Raw genomic sequence first — 15134 nt, forward strand, 5'->3', positions numbered from 1 at the left:
ACATAGTTTAATTCTAGAGCATGATGGCTAAAATGATATCCTGATAAAATGGAAAATGATGCATGACTAGGCATAGTAATTGATAAATGTGTGGCTCTAAGCATGACATAAAGGTACACCACTGCATCACCCTAAGTCTAATATTCAAACTAGGTGTCGGATAATCTGGTAGAGTGATGAGATGTTAAGTGAGTGTGAGGAAGATTTGAATAGTCCACTATTTGTACTGTGCTAGAACTTGCCTGGTTAGTCCTGCTAAAAGTAAGCTGTAGTAGACAATTAGGAAAGGATCGTAGACCCTTATTCAATATTAGCCCATTTTTAGCATAAATAAAAGAAAACCAAATGAAATCTATACTTCTTTGATCCAAATAATTTGAGCTTAAATTAGACCTTTCTTTTTCACCCCAACTGTTCTTTTCTTGGAATAATGTGTTGGCCCTTGTCCCTCCTTGGACATGTGCACCTCAGCTTATGCCAAAAGCATAAGTTAAGGGTGGATAATGCAGTAAACAACCTTTTTATGGCACCGACCGAACTTTAGGTATTGTGTACTTTGACTCGTGGAAAAACCATGAGTTGAGGGTGGCTATTATGAGGAATGCTCTGGAGAGTGGGGTTGAAAGAACAAAGAGAGAGAAAGAACAAAAGTAAAGTGACTCAAGAATTAGTTGAAAGAAAATTAAATTTTTTTTTACAAGAAATACAAGCAAGAAAAGAAGAGAGTCACTTACACAAATGAAGAAAAAAGGGAAAATAGCAAGGTGAAAGAATATGGGAAAGTGGGTAAAATAAAATGATTGAAAATGGTATGTTTAGTCGATATGTCAAGGAGGGGAAAAAGTCAGTACAATATACCTAAATATACCCTACCTGACCCTGAGCATATGTTACAGGCTAAGAAAGTCCTATCGTGATCCTAAGGGTTGTATAGAGAATTTAAAGTAGTGAAAATAAGGGCAAGCATATGGAAATAGATATGAATGAGTTTGAATTTGTTCTAAGAGTGAGTGTTGAAAAGTAATCCTTATACTCAAACTTAAATCATTGTGTGAAAAATGAGGATTTTGTTTGAAAATAAGGACACTAGTTGCAATACCGAAAATATTAACACCTCGGTGAGAAATTGAAGAGGACAGGTGTTAGTGCATGGTGAGTCTGTGTCATTGTCTGATTCCACATAATTCCAGTCTAATAGTGATATCATGCATAAAAATGATGAGATTAATCAGGATTGATAGCTAAATGATTGCAAAGGATAAAACATGAATACTATTGTACAAAGATTTTGTATTGAGTCATAGTGCGTCGCTTGAGGACTAACAACGAAGTTAAGTTGAGGGTGTTGATATATCGTGGTTTCACGGTATTATTAATACTTTTTCCTTAAGTTTAGTGTGTCAAAAGCCTTTTTATGTTAATTTTTGTATAAGTTTATCCTTATTTGCAGGAAATCTGTCCAAAGATGAATGCGGAGGTTTTTGAGCGATTAAATGCAGAAGAGACCACCTACGGAGCTTGTGACGGTCCGTCATGCTCGTGACGGTCCGTAGGTGGCAGCGTAGTGCAACTGCTGATGGAAGATGGGGAAGTCTGACCAAGTGTGTGGTTATGGAAAGCGTGATGGACCGTCGTAGCCATGATGGTCCGTCTTGCAGGTTCTTCATGAAGATCAGAGAAGTAGTCCCATTACCCATATTCAAAGAGTTCAAGTGTTTTGTAACGGAGACCCTCGACGTACTGTTGTGCCAGTGACGATCCGTCATACCTGCCGTCGAGGGTAATGGAGAGAGCCGTGGAAGAATGCAAAAGTATGGGACGACGGAGTCCGTTACGATCTGTCGTGACCACGACGATCCGTTGCGAGGTCCGTCGACCTAGGCGTGTTTTGACAGATTTCCAGCAAATTGAGTCCTTATGTAATTAGGTTTTTTATTTTTTATAAAAAGTTCGAAAAACCTCGTTTTGGAGGTTAGACTTTGGATTATTTTGTTAGGCCTTTGATCATTTTTAGGCTCTTGATCATTGTTAGACCCTTGAATATTGTTAGACTTTTCATTATTTTTATGGACTCTTTGAGAGCTTATTGATTATTTTGAGATTCTTGATTATTTTCATACTTTTATCATTAATTGTTGGTGAATTTTGCTGATTAATCAAGTAAACTATCGAAATTTAATCTTTCTCATAGAAGTAAGTGCATGAATTCTTATATCACATATTTGAATATTGTAATTATGACTATGGGTAAATAAACTCCATAGCTAGGGTTGTGGGAACCATAGGAGAATAATGAGGTAAAACTTAGCTAAAATAACAATTCTAGAATAGTGTCTTGCATTTATGGATAATTCTTTCGCTTAGATGTATTTTAACGGATGGCCAACGTTAGAACTCGCCTAAATGCTACTTGCCGGACCAAGGAGGTAGATAATAGGAAAAGAATTATGTACATAGATTTGGTGTATACTATCTAATAGGCTAGTATTGATTGGTACGAGATAATAACTTAGTCAAATATTGAATATGATGCTTAATATTAGGTAATGATAAGGGTTAGTATAGCAAAACCCGTAGCTGGATAAATGTGCGGAGTGAAATTTTCTAGATGCCGGACCAAGGATTTAGAAATACATAACTTATCACTTTGCATGCAAGATACTAGGAAAGAATTATTATAGTTAGACTTATCAAGTTATGAACCTGTGGGGAACACGTAAACCCTAGTTACTTTCATCAATTGATTAAACTCAAACATTTGAAGCTTTTAAGTGTCTCTTTCAATTTGGCTAGTTATTTTCATTTACTTAGAAATAGAAAACCCCCCTTTTATCATTTTTGCTTTCCAAGGAAGTAATTGACTGAATAATAGTAATAGTAGATTGAAGTTAAGTCTAAACTAATTTCCTCGTGGGAACGATCTTAACCTCACTAGTTGGGTTATTTACTTGACACGACTGCTTTGCTTCTTATTTGATAAGTAAGTTTGAGCGTAACAGCCTCCCCCTTTATTTTTGTTTTACTCTCCTCCTTAAAGCCGCCTAAGAGGTCGTGGGTTCGATTCCCACGCCACACATTTATTTTATTTTTATTTTCCCTTTCTCCTTTACTCTCCTTCACATCTTTGAGGTCGTGGATTCGATTCCCACTCCTTAGTCCTTTTATTTTATTTTTCCTTTGCTTCCAGTTGCTGCCTGAAGGTTTTGGGTTCAATTCCCACACCCAACATTTTATTTTTATTTATTTATTTGTACTTTAATTTTAAGCCAACACACCCAAGATCAATCCCCCGTGACCTCATTTTGCTTTTCACGTTTTAGTGCTTTTCAAGAGTGAGATCGCGAGTTCGATTCCTAATGACCTCGCCTAATTTATACCCATTTAAATTTCCAGATTTATTCATCTGTGTTTATAAAAAAAACGTATAATATGCTGGAAATTTTGTCACATTTTTCAGCTCACTTTCTTCACCATTTGCACTTGAATTCATAGGGTAATTTGTAGATCATTTAATAAATTTTGGTGTGTATTGTTCATCGATTCGTTTAGCCAAAAGATTGATACTTAAATCAGTCACACTTTAATTTTAATTAACATCACGATTTACATAGGTTTATGCACATAAAATGACAACCAAAACATTTTTAAATTGAAGCCTTAATCGGAGAACCTCATTAATTGTAACAAAATTGCACAAGAACACACTTTCACCTAATTTCGAATACATGGTTGTCTCTCATACGATTACCAGTACACAAACATAATCATATCAATCACGAAAACATAACATATACCTAAGCCTATCAGTAATCATACCCAACCTACAATTCATTGGGAGCTAGTGACCAGGGCATGCGGAAGGGGAAACAATCCTAGTTTTCGGATGAATGTTATGAACCTGACGGTGTATCTTGGAATAATAATTAATAATTAATTAAATAGATTAAATATAAATCATTTTAATACATTCCTTCAACATTGGATTCAACCTTTCCTAGATCAACAAACTCCCCAAGTTAGTTGGCTTGGATGTTGCAAAGGTCCGAGGTCTGGTGCTACGCGCATCAATCCGTGTGAAACCTGGTCTAATCAAACGCATTCTTGACACATTGAGAATTTTTTATCTTATCAGTTTTTGGGTTGTTACTTTATCCCCCCCCCCAGGAACATTTGTCCCTGAATTACACTACTACTATCTAGCGTAATGCCCGTCAAATCATAAGGTAATCACTATACATAGTGAAGCAATAACAACAAAAATGGTGAGATAAGGAAACTTACACTTAAGAGTAGGAAGTCTAACTTGAAGACCTGAAAAGATGAGGCTAGCGGGATCTTATATCGGCCTCAGCCTCCAATATAGCACCCTCAAAAAGATGATTTCTCCACAATACCTTCACTGTGGCAATCTTCTTGTTCCTCAGCCGCTTGATCTGTCTATCTAAGTTCTCAACAGGTACCTCATCATAGGACAAGTCTTCATAAACCCCCAAACCTTACACATGTAGAATCAATGTTGGATCACCTAGGAACTTCTTTACCACGGATACATGAAAGACTAGATGGACAGAAGCTAGCTCCGCCTATAAGGCCAACTCATAGGCCACCTCACCCACACAATATAGGATCTCGTATGGCCTAACATACCTCGAACTCAACTTCCCCTTCCTTCCAAACCTCATCACCCCTTTATAGGCGATATATTTAGATAGACCTTGTCACCAACATCAAACTCTAAGGGTCATTTTCTATTGTCTGCATATGTCTTCTACCGAGTGTAAGCAATAGCCACCCTGTCCCTAATCACTCTAACCTTCTCTAGGGCCTCATGAATGATCTCTGGACCCAAAATGGATGACTCTCCAACCTTGAACCACCCAACTAGAGATATACACCTCCTACCATACAGTGCCTAAAACGGTGCCATCAAAATGTTAATGTGATAGATATTATTATACGAGAACTCTAACAAAGGCAGATGGTCATCCAAGCTATCCCTGAAATCAATCACACATGCTCTCAACATATCTTCTAATGTCTGAATGGTGCACTCTACCACTCCATCAATCCGAGGATGAAAGACAGTACAAAGCTTTACCTGCGTGCCGAAGCTCTTATGGAAAGATCTCCATAAATGTGAAGTAAACTGAGCTCTTCTATCTGAAATAATAGACAAAGGAATACCATGCCATCTCACAATCTCATCAATGTAGAGACTCGCATAATCCTCAGCTCTGTAAGAACACTTCACAGGGATAAACAGGGCAGACTTAGTCACCCTGTCCACAATAACCCATATGGAGTCATGCTGTCTCCTAGTTCTTGGAAGACCGACTCCAAAGTCCATGTTAATGGAATCCCACTTCCAAGTGGGAACCTAAAAAATTTGAGTAAGAACGCAAAACTTAAGATGTTCTGCCTTAACCTATTGATAATTAGGACATTTGACCACATAATCTGTAATGTCCTTCTTTATTCTATCCCACTAATAGTTCTCTTTAACATCATGATACATCTTGGTTGAACTTGGATGTATGGAATATCTGGAACTATGGGCCGCTGCAATGATCCTGGTCCAAAAATCATCCACATTTTGTAAACACAACCTTTCCTGGTACCTAAGTATGCTGTCATCTCCCAAAGCAAAAGATTCATTCATCTTAACAAAAACTGAGTCCTTCAGCTCCATCAACACCGGATAAAGATGCTAACTCTCCTTGACTTCAACTACTAAGGATGATTCAGAACTAGGATAAACTGAAACACCCCCACTAGCAGAGTCAACCAATTGCACTCCAGTCTTGCCAGTCTGTGTACATTTTTCGCCAACTCCTTTTTCCCATCCTCAACTTGGGCTGTACTTCACAGGCTCATCCTGCTCAAAGCATCAGCCACAACATTAGCCTTACCGTGATGGTAGTGAACATTCATGTTATAGTCCTTCAAAATCTCCAACCATCTCCGCTGATATAGATTCAACACCCTCTGTGTGAACATGTATTTGAGACTTTTGTGGACTGTGAACACATCCACATGCACACCATACAAGTAGTGCCTCCACAAATTAAGTGCAAACACTAAAGCTTCCAACTTCAGGTCATGAGTGGGATAATTCTTCTTATGAACCTTGAGCTGTCTGGACACGTAAGCTATCACCTAACCACCCTACATAAGAACACAAGCCAAACCAACCCTAGATGCATCACAATATTCAGTGAAACTATCACCACACCTAGGTAAAGTAGGTATCGGGGCTGAAGTGAGTCTGTCCTTGAGCTCTTAGAAAATATTCTCACAATTCTCTGTCCACTCAAACTTGGCCTTCTTCTTCGTTAAAGCTATTAGTAGGGAAGTAATGGAAAAAAAGCCCTTCGCAAACCTACGGTAGTAACCAACAAATCCTAAGAAGCTATGGATATCTGTGAGAGTAAGAGGTTTTGGCCAGTTCTCAGAAGCCTCTGTCTTCTTCGGTTCAACTCTACACCTTTGCCGGAAACAACATGACCCAGGAAGGTCACTGATCTTTGCGAGAATGCACACTTGCTGAATTTGGCATACAACTGATGTTGTCTAAGTTCCTGCAATGTTAGTCTCAAATGCTTTTCATGCTCTTCCTTGGTCTTAGAGTAGATGAGAATGTCAAAAATGAATACTATGATTAAAGAGTAAATGTAGTCACAGAAGACCCTATTCATAAGATCCATAAATGCAGCAGGTTGATTCATGAGACCAAATGATATAACTAAGAGCTCATAGTGATCATAACATATACGGAAGTCTATCTTTGGGATACCTACAACCTTAACCACCCTAAGCTGATGGTACCCTGCATGAAGGTCAGTTTTTGAAAAGAAGCTAGATCATTGGAGTTGGTCGAACAAGTCGTTTATTCAGGGAAGTGGATAACTTTCTTAATAGTGACTTTTTTAAGTTGCCGATAATCGATACACATTCTAAGGGTTTCATCCTTCTTTTTCACAAACAACACTAGAGCGCCTTAAGGGGATATGCTTTGCTGAATGAAACCCTTACCAGTGAGACCTTTTAATTGCAGCTTCAACTCTTTGAGTTTTGCAGGAGCCATTCTGTAGGAGGGAGTCAAAATTGGTTTAGTATCGAGTTTTAAATAGATGCCAAAGTCAATCTCTCAAGGGGGAGAAACTCCAGGCAAATCATCACGAAATACATCTTGAAACTCATTCACTATAGGAACTGAATCTATGGAATGAATGTCATGATCCAAATCATTAACACTCACAAAATGACATAATAACCCTTTGGACATCAATTTATTGGCCTTAAGATTTGAAATAAAGGGATTAGGACGACTAGAATTGTACACCACCTAGACTAGCTCTTCTTAATTAGGGTAACAAAACCTCACAACCCTACTACGGCAATCCATACAAGCATAACAACTATGAAGCCAGTCTATGCAAAGAATAACATCAAAATCATGCATTGGTAACTCAACCATGTCTGCACATATATTCTTACCACATACAACTATTGGGAAATCCTTGTATACTCTATCAGTTCTTACATTCTCTCTAAAAGGCCTACTAACCATTATAGGATCATGCAGAACTTTGGGCAATATCTTGAAAGTTAGAGCAAGAAAAGAAGTTACAAAGGAAAGCATAGACCATGAATCAAGTAAAAAATAAAATGAAGTCGAGAACACTTGCAACATACCTGTGACTACATCAGCGGAATTCTCTTGTTCATCCCTTCCCTTCAGGGTGTAGCACATATTCCTCTTACGAGGATCGACTGCCGCTGTATCGTGTTGATTAGGCCTAGGCTGAGCATTACCTCCATCCTGACCTCTTTTCTGTGGGAAGTCCTTAACCATATGCCTGCTCTTATCGCAACCGAAGCAGGCATTAGTGCCCTGTCTGCACTCTCAATTGTGAGCACGGCCACACTAATCACAATCCTTTCTGGGACGCTGCATCTCACCTCCATTGTCCTTCCTAGGATTGGGTATGCATCCTCTAGGTGTTGTACTACTCCGAGAGTTTGAGTTCCCTGAACTCTGTTGCCCTTTTTTGAACCTAGGCTATTCACGAATGCCAAACTTATTTCTATGGCCTTCATGGCTGAGACCTGCCTTATCTTGAGTCTTAGTCCTCCTAGCTCAAGAATGCCCCTCTTCTTGCAGCCGAACTCTACCTTGTAGACATGCACCATCAACCTTGAGAGGTCCATGATATCATGGAGAATCACAGACCGCACTCCTCCTCCAGACCTCCGTTGACTCTTGTGAGGAACCTGCTCTTCTCATCCCTGTTGTTAGATACAAGGGAAGTAGCATACCTGGATAGAATAACAAACTTTAGGGAGTACTTTCTGACTGTCATGGATCCCTGCTTAAGCTTGATAAAATCCTCAACCTTGGACTCCCTCATATCTCTGAGGAAGAATCTCGCTAGAAAGGTTGTGTTAAACAGCTCCCAAGTGACAGGAACTCCACCCAAAACTAAATTATCTTGCCACATCCTGCACCAAGTCTGTGCAACATCCTTTTGTTGATAGGAAGTCAACTCTTCTTTATCAGTATTTCTTGCCCCCATAGCCACCAAGATCTTACTCACCTCATCCATAAACTCTTGAGGATCCTCTGATGTCTTAGACCCTGTGACAATAATAGGATTCATCCTCCTAAAGTCTCCCAGCCTGTCAGCCATACTGCGAGCCGGTGGATTCTCTCTTTGAACATTCTACCGATGGACCTGGTTTGTCATGGCCTGGGCGTGCATAGTGATGGCCTGTTCCATCTGGGCTAGATATGCCCTCACCTTAACATCAGTCAACCCAGAAGGTTTACCGGCATAGCTACTCTTTAGATTGGAGCTTGGGGTGGAACTTGAATGTCCCCAGCAGCTGCTCCTCGTCTCTTTTGACCAATTGTTGTCCTAGTATTCATTTTCTGAAAAGCAACAAGAATTGATGTTAGACACACACATAACACCTAGAAAATCATACATTAGTAAAGGCACGATAAGATCCGAAGAAGGGAAGTTTTCCTAAGCATCATGTAGTCTCTAATTCAGAATAGTGTTGCACTTCACTACCGTGACTTAGAAACTACTCGATGTGGTTGATGTGAACTTATTATCCTCGAAATTTAACCTAGTGCTATGATACAAACTTTGTCATGCCCGGATTCTAGACACCAGACACCAAGGACATGCATGAGTAAGAATAGCTCTTTCCTAACAACATCATTAAGGAAAGTCAACTCATTGGACTTGCCAAATTGGGATTAGTAAAGTTAATGACCTTTCAAGATTTTGATTAGGAAAGTGAGTGATCTTTACAAATTGGTATTAGGAAAGTCATGCCATGAGAGTAACATGTATAATCATACTTATTATACTGCACACAACACATAACATCTTGCACATAGCACATAACATAGTGCATATAGAACATAACATATTGCATATCATTTGTTCATATGCCATGAGACCTTGGAATTATGGATTTGACATCAAGACTTCATAAAATGAGAGCTCAACATATGAGACCTCAACTAGGGATCCTTCTTTATAAAACACTGATTCTACTTCATTCATTCATACGTACTTCATTTCATTTCTTTCATAGGCTAGTGTAAACACCTGCTATACATAGGATGTAGTTTCAGACTTTCATCATGGTTTATGTGCAATGATCAAGAATGAACTAGTGTCATTACTTATGTGTAGATCACCTCTTGAACATCCTATCACAACAACTTTGGTATCATTGATTTCATTATGTGCATCATTTGAGGTTGGCCTCATTCATTCATTAGGAACTTTAACTTTAACTGACATATATCATTTCAATATCATGAAATCCATCGTCTCCCCCACACCGAAAAGAGGTGGAATCACCGACCAAAGTGACCCAAAACATGCTAGCATACATGGGGATTGAACCCCGCCAGATCCCTATATTGGCAGTATAGGTTTGAAGTCTAGGAGATATAAGGAGACCCATAGCCGGTATGCCGGACAGTCTCATCTCGTGAGAGTTACGTGAACCTCCGTCCTTCCCAAAAGATGTCATCACCGGTCATAGCTAGTCTATCTGTGCTCAGTATAAAGTGCCACTACATTCAACTCATACATTATGGAAGCTCATTTCTAGTATGAGGACAGCATAGCTCAATAGATGATTTCTCTTCTCATCATTATTATTATTAAGTGTGTTTATAGAGGCTAGCATGCTTTCGCGGGTAGTCACTAAGCTTTTCAAGTTCCAATCATATCATTAGGCTACCAACATAAAAAACCATATAGCAACACAACATTCCAAAAGAACTCATGTCAACCATAAAAACTTCTAGCATGCTTTAACCATATTATGAAGCACATTATTAAACATAACATGCCTTTTCACATAAACATCATACATAGACATAAATGGCATCATATTATCAAGGTGTGTCAAAATATATCTTCAGACACACTCATCAAACCAAAAAACTAAGATAACATCAAATTCACCTTGTCTCCCTCAAGCATAGAGATACAATCTCATCCAAGCAATCATGTCTAATAGACCACTGGACAAGAAAATAAAAGAGAGAGATCTTATAGAGTTAAGTTATGTGGCACATTATAAGAATAATGAAGAAGGGAAAATCTATCATCTTATAGCTTCTCATATCATTTGATGATGTCACGACTCATCACCAATGAAAAAAAAGACTCTACTAGACGTGGCAATATGATACTTTTAGAACCTAATACAACTTTATAGACTTCATGTTGTGATACCTCATTTCTCACATCCGGGGAGCACCTCCTAGAAGTAACATGGTATATTTGAACTCACAGAGGTCTTATACAAGCCCATAGTTATCATTCATCGCATTGACACAGTAAATTTGGCGGAAAATTTAAAAATTTTCATAGCACATCATATGCTAGAAAGTTAATCTCATATATAGATAATACATAAATCTTAATAGATTGATAGACCTTCGTTCTCTATGCCATATTAGACTCAATAAAATTAGAGTACATCAGGGACACGGCCCATAAGACACATTACATAACTATACAGTATTTACAGACATTTGACTAAAGACAGAAGTATGAGACCCTTGAACTTTAAGGATTCCTTTCATTCAGCTTGTGAATAATCTAACAAGCTATTTACCCTTCAAGACATCATAACCTACAATTTGTGTAAAAAGTAGAGAAGATGGGATTAGCATACAAATGTACAAAGTAAGACAACCATGCAAAAACATGCATTTAAAAGGGACATTTTCTTCAAAATCATACTTCATGCTATTTTGAGTGAACCATCATAAAACCTTTATCAATAGTTTTCATATCAATCAGATACTTCATATATTCATATTCAAGGGACAAACATCACATAAGATCACATATAGAATTTATGACATTTTGGAATCATATTACAATGAGCTCTCTTTCCTTTAACAGTAAGCTTTATTTCCTTTTATTCATTAACTTCCCAAGTAACCCTTTAGTGACACTTGGTGAAATGTATCACCTTAAGTTCACATAGAAATCAAACATACAACCTACATAAACCAACATATATCCTCATATAAGCATAATACATCAATAAAACATTTAAGTCAAAACATTAGGACACTATAGTTAATTACTTTAAGTTGTAAATATAGAAACTACACTTCACATCAATGCATGATAACACCATCATAATCCTACTCTAAATCTACTAGTACAATGTATATGTGAATCCCCCATAACCTCACACATACTTAGTAAACTTATCATAAGACCACAAGACTTACCATCCAATTCATACATAATCAAGAAAGTTAATATAACTTCACTCATATCAATACAAGACATTTAACTTGTATTCGATAATATCAACATAGTGCACATAAGGACCGATCATATCACATAGATTCATATCATGCACATCTTCAGAATAAGTAGACAACTTCTGCAATGTCATGCTTAAGAACATAATCTTAATCATACGTATTTGGTCACCTTCCTAGGAATTCCTAGGGATCTACTTGTGAAATTTCTAGATGGGTTCATTAATTCCACCTATACCAAGTATCTTACCTCAAGTCCTCCTAGTTAGGATCCTATTAATTTACTTCCATTGTGTAAGACCTAAAAAATGACTTAGGTGAACTAGAGTCCAATTTATTGGTTATAATGGTATAAGGTCCTAAATAGGTATAATATATTGTATATAGGCAGTATCAAAACTATTAGGAGCATTGGAAGTCAAACATCATGGGGCGACTAAGACGTTGAACGACGAAGTCGCCTATGCGCCTCATATGTGGTTGTATGTGTTTATGTGTGATTCATGAGGTTTTAAGGTATTTAAATAAGTAATTATAGTATCTATAGGAAGTTTATCAAGTTTCAAGAAGTTTGAAGGTCAAATGTCCAAGAACGTCCATGATATTCGAAAAATGTGCCTTAATTAGACATTTTGTGTCTAAGCATGTTTCGCCATGTTTTACATGTTCGTTTAGGATGAAATTTATGTGAGAGGTTCTAAAATTGTATGAAATAATTTTTAGGTTTGAAACGTCTGGGAAAACATCCCCAAAGGCCATCCAAGGTTCATTGAGGAAGGACCCAAGTTGGTGGAAAAAACTGCCAAAAGGCAGTCCACCTACGGATGGCAATTGATGCCCAGCGGCATGGTCGACGCCCCATAGGTTGTGTGATTCAGTTAAGTATTATACTGTGGAGTTAATCTCCCATTTACAAGACTCTGAACCCATCAAATTCCAACACAGCCCGTAAGTGGGCTTACGCCCCGTCGATGGGGAAATAGTCTTTTGGCATGTCCCTTCGTGCAGTTTAACTGCATATCTAGGGTTGAACTTGTAAATTCGCTCCACTTCCATGAATAGACTTTGGTGAATCCTAAGGGTTATATTGGGTATTTTAAATATTTATGTAAGTGTTTAATACTTAGAATATTTCATTTTTCCAAATCAAAACCCCAATATCTCTTAGAAACGCCGAAAGACTATTGAAGTCCAAAATTAAGGAAGATGTTGGTTTAACTATTTGAGTGTATATTATCCATAAAAGTGAAGAATTATCATAACTGAGGTGTCTCTTTTGATCCTTGAAACTCGTTTCATCAAGCAGCCCAACTTCAATGATGTTTTCTAAAATTTTCTAAAGTTAAATTGTCCAATTTCATGATTCTACCATGGGTTCTTGCATTATTGGTTTTCCAACGACTATTATGGACTAGGTTGATGTTGTATTGATGATTTTAACCTAAATTACTTACGAATCCATGTAATTTATGAACCCTAGTTTTTGACTAGTTTATGGGTTACTTGATATTGGCTTAATGTTGATGAATTCTTGTGTAGTTTCTTATGGGATTTCTAACGGTATAAGAATTGTATTCAATTGATGTCTAATTGGTCTTAAATTGTTGAATATATATTAAATTGGTCTATATTTCATTGATTTGGATAGTTTATGAATTAATGTTCATGGCCATGAGCAAGGGCCTTATGAGGTTGAATTGGATGATTTGGTATTGGCTTGAAGTGTTGAGGATGAAGAGGCGGTATGATGACCTATTTATTATTATTTAATGTTTTTTTAGATTTCAGTTATGTTGTGACTGGTTTGTCCCACTTATGAACCCGGTGTTATGTGTATTAATATGGCCTTGTCTATGTTATTTTAAGTATATTGATGAACATGGCCTTGTCGGCAACTACTTGAACTATATGGCTATTTTTCTAGTTTAATAGGTTATGTATGACCTTATCTGCCTGTTCAAATATGTTTCTTATATTGAAGTTGTTAGGTGATCATGCTAGACCATGATTGTGTGATTCTAGTATAACATGTAATATGGACTAATGTGATGTATATGTTGTGTTGTTTAGGTAGACTAATGTACCTTACTTCAAAAATGTATGAATTTGAATAATGTGATGTCTTTAAATAGGATGTTAAAAATCATTTATGTACTAATGTTATGTGGAACCTTGAACCTAGTGGTAAGGCTATGAATATTAAAATAGTAAGTCAAATGGTAGCCTTCATGTGATGAATGATGGAATTAGGTTTGATTGGCTGGAACTGCATCATATCTACCTACGAAAAGTCTTAATGAGGTTTTTGTCTCCATTAGAAGGTAACCCCTAGAGGTCCTCTTTTGTAAGGTAAATGTAATTAGATTATGAACTAGATATGGAACCCTTTTGTACAACCTAAATGTGAATTACTCTATGAGAACAAAGGCTAGCACTGAGTAAGTATGGTAAGGGTAGTAGTTCTAGTTAAGCGTGACACTTGAATACAAAGTGTGCCCGTCATATTCCTTAACCATGTGCCTACATAGGATGTGTCCACATTCTACCCTTGTCAAGTAGAACAACCTCATTAGAGTAGGATATATCTTAATATTGCATGTCTTACTATCATGGTCTATGTTGGTTATCTCCTATTATCATCATATGGGATCCATATTAGCATTAGAGAAGTTCGATGAGGTTTAGGTGGTGGTATGTGATACGCTCAAACTTACTTCTCAAATAAGAAGTAAACCGGTCGTGTCAAGTAAATAACCCAACTAGTGAGGTTGGGATCGTTCCCACGAGGAAATTAGTCTAGACTTTACTTCAACCTATTATACCAGTTGTTTGGTTAATGACTTCCTTGGAAAGTAAAAACAATAAAGGCGGGTTTCTATTTCTAAATGAGTGAAATAAATAACAAACTTGAAAGAGACACTTAACACCTTTGAATGTTGGGTTTTAATCAATTAATCAATGTAACTAGGGTTTATGTGTTCCCCACAGGTTCATATTTTGATAATTCTAACTATAACAATTCTTTCCTAGTATCTTGCATGCAAAGTGATAAGTTATGTATTTCTAAATCCTTGGTCAGGCATCAAGAAAATCTCACTGCGCACCTTGGTCCGGCTACGTGTTTTGCCATCCTAACCCTTATCCTTACCTTATATTAAGCATCGTATTTGATATTTGACTAAGTTATTACCTCATACCAATCAATACTAGCCTATTATGTAGTATACACTAAATCTATGTTAATAATTCTTTTCCTATTATCTACCTCCTTGGTCCGGCAAGTAGCATTAAGGCGAGTTCTAACGTTGCC

The 15134-nt window shown here is 37.3% G+C and overlaps 1 protein-coding gene across 1 annotated transcript; it reads right to left on the reverse strand.

The window, feature by feature from the left end:
- Positions 1–8225: 8225 nt before the first annotated feature.
- LOC138348866 (uncharacterized) lies at positions 8226–8690 on the reverse strand. The gene has a single exon (XM_069298460.1). The coding sequence runs from the start codon at positions 8688–8690 to the stop codon at positions 8226–8228; it is 465 nt and encodes a 154-aa protein (XP_069154561.1).
- Between the last annotated feature and the right edge of the window lie 6444 nt (positions 8691–15134).

Source organism: Solanum lycopersicum, chromosome 5, assembly GCF_036512215.1.
Source record: "Solanum lycopersicum chromosome 5, SLM_r2.1".
Taxonomy (NCBI): domain Eukaryota; kingdom Viridiplantae; phylum Streptophyta; class Magnoliopsida; order Solanales; family Solanaceae; genus Solanum; species Solanum lycopersicum.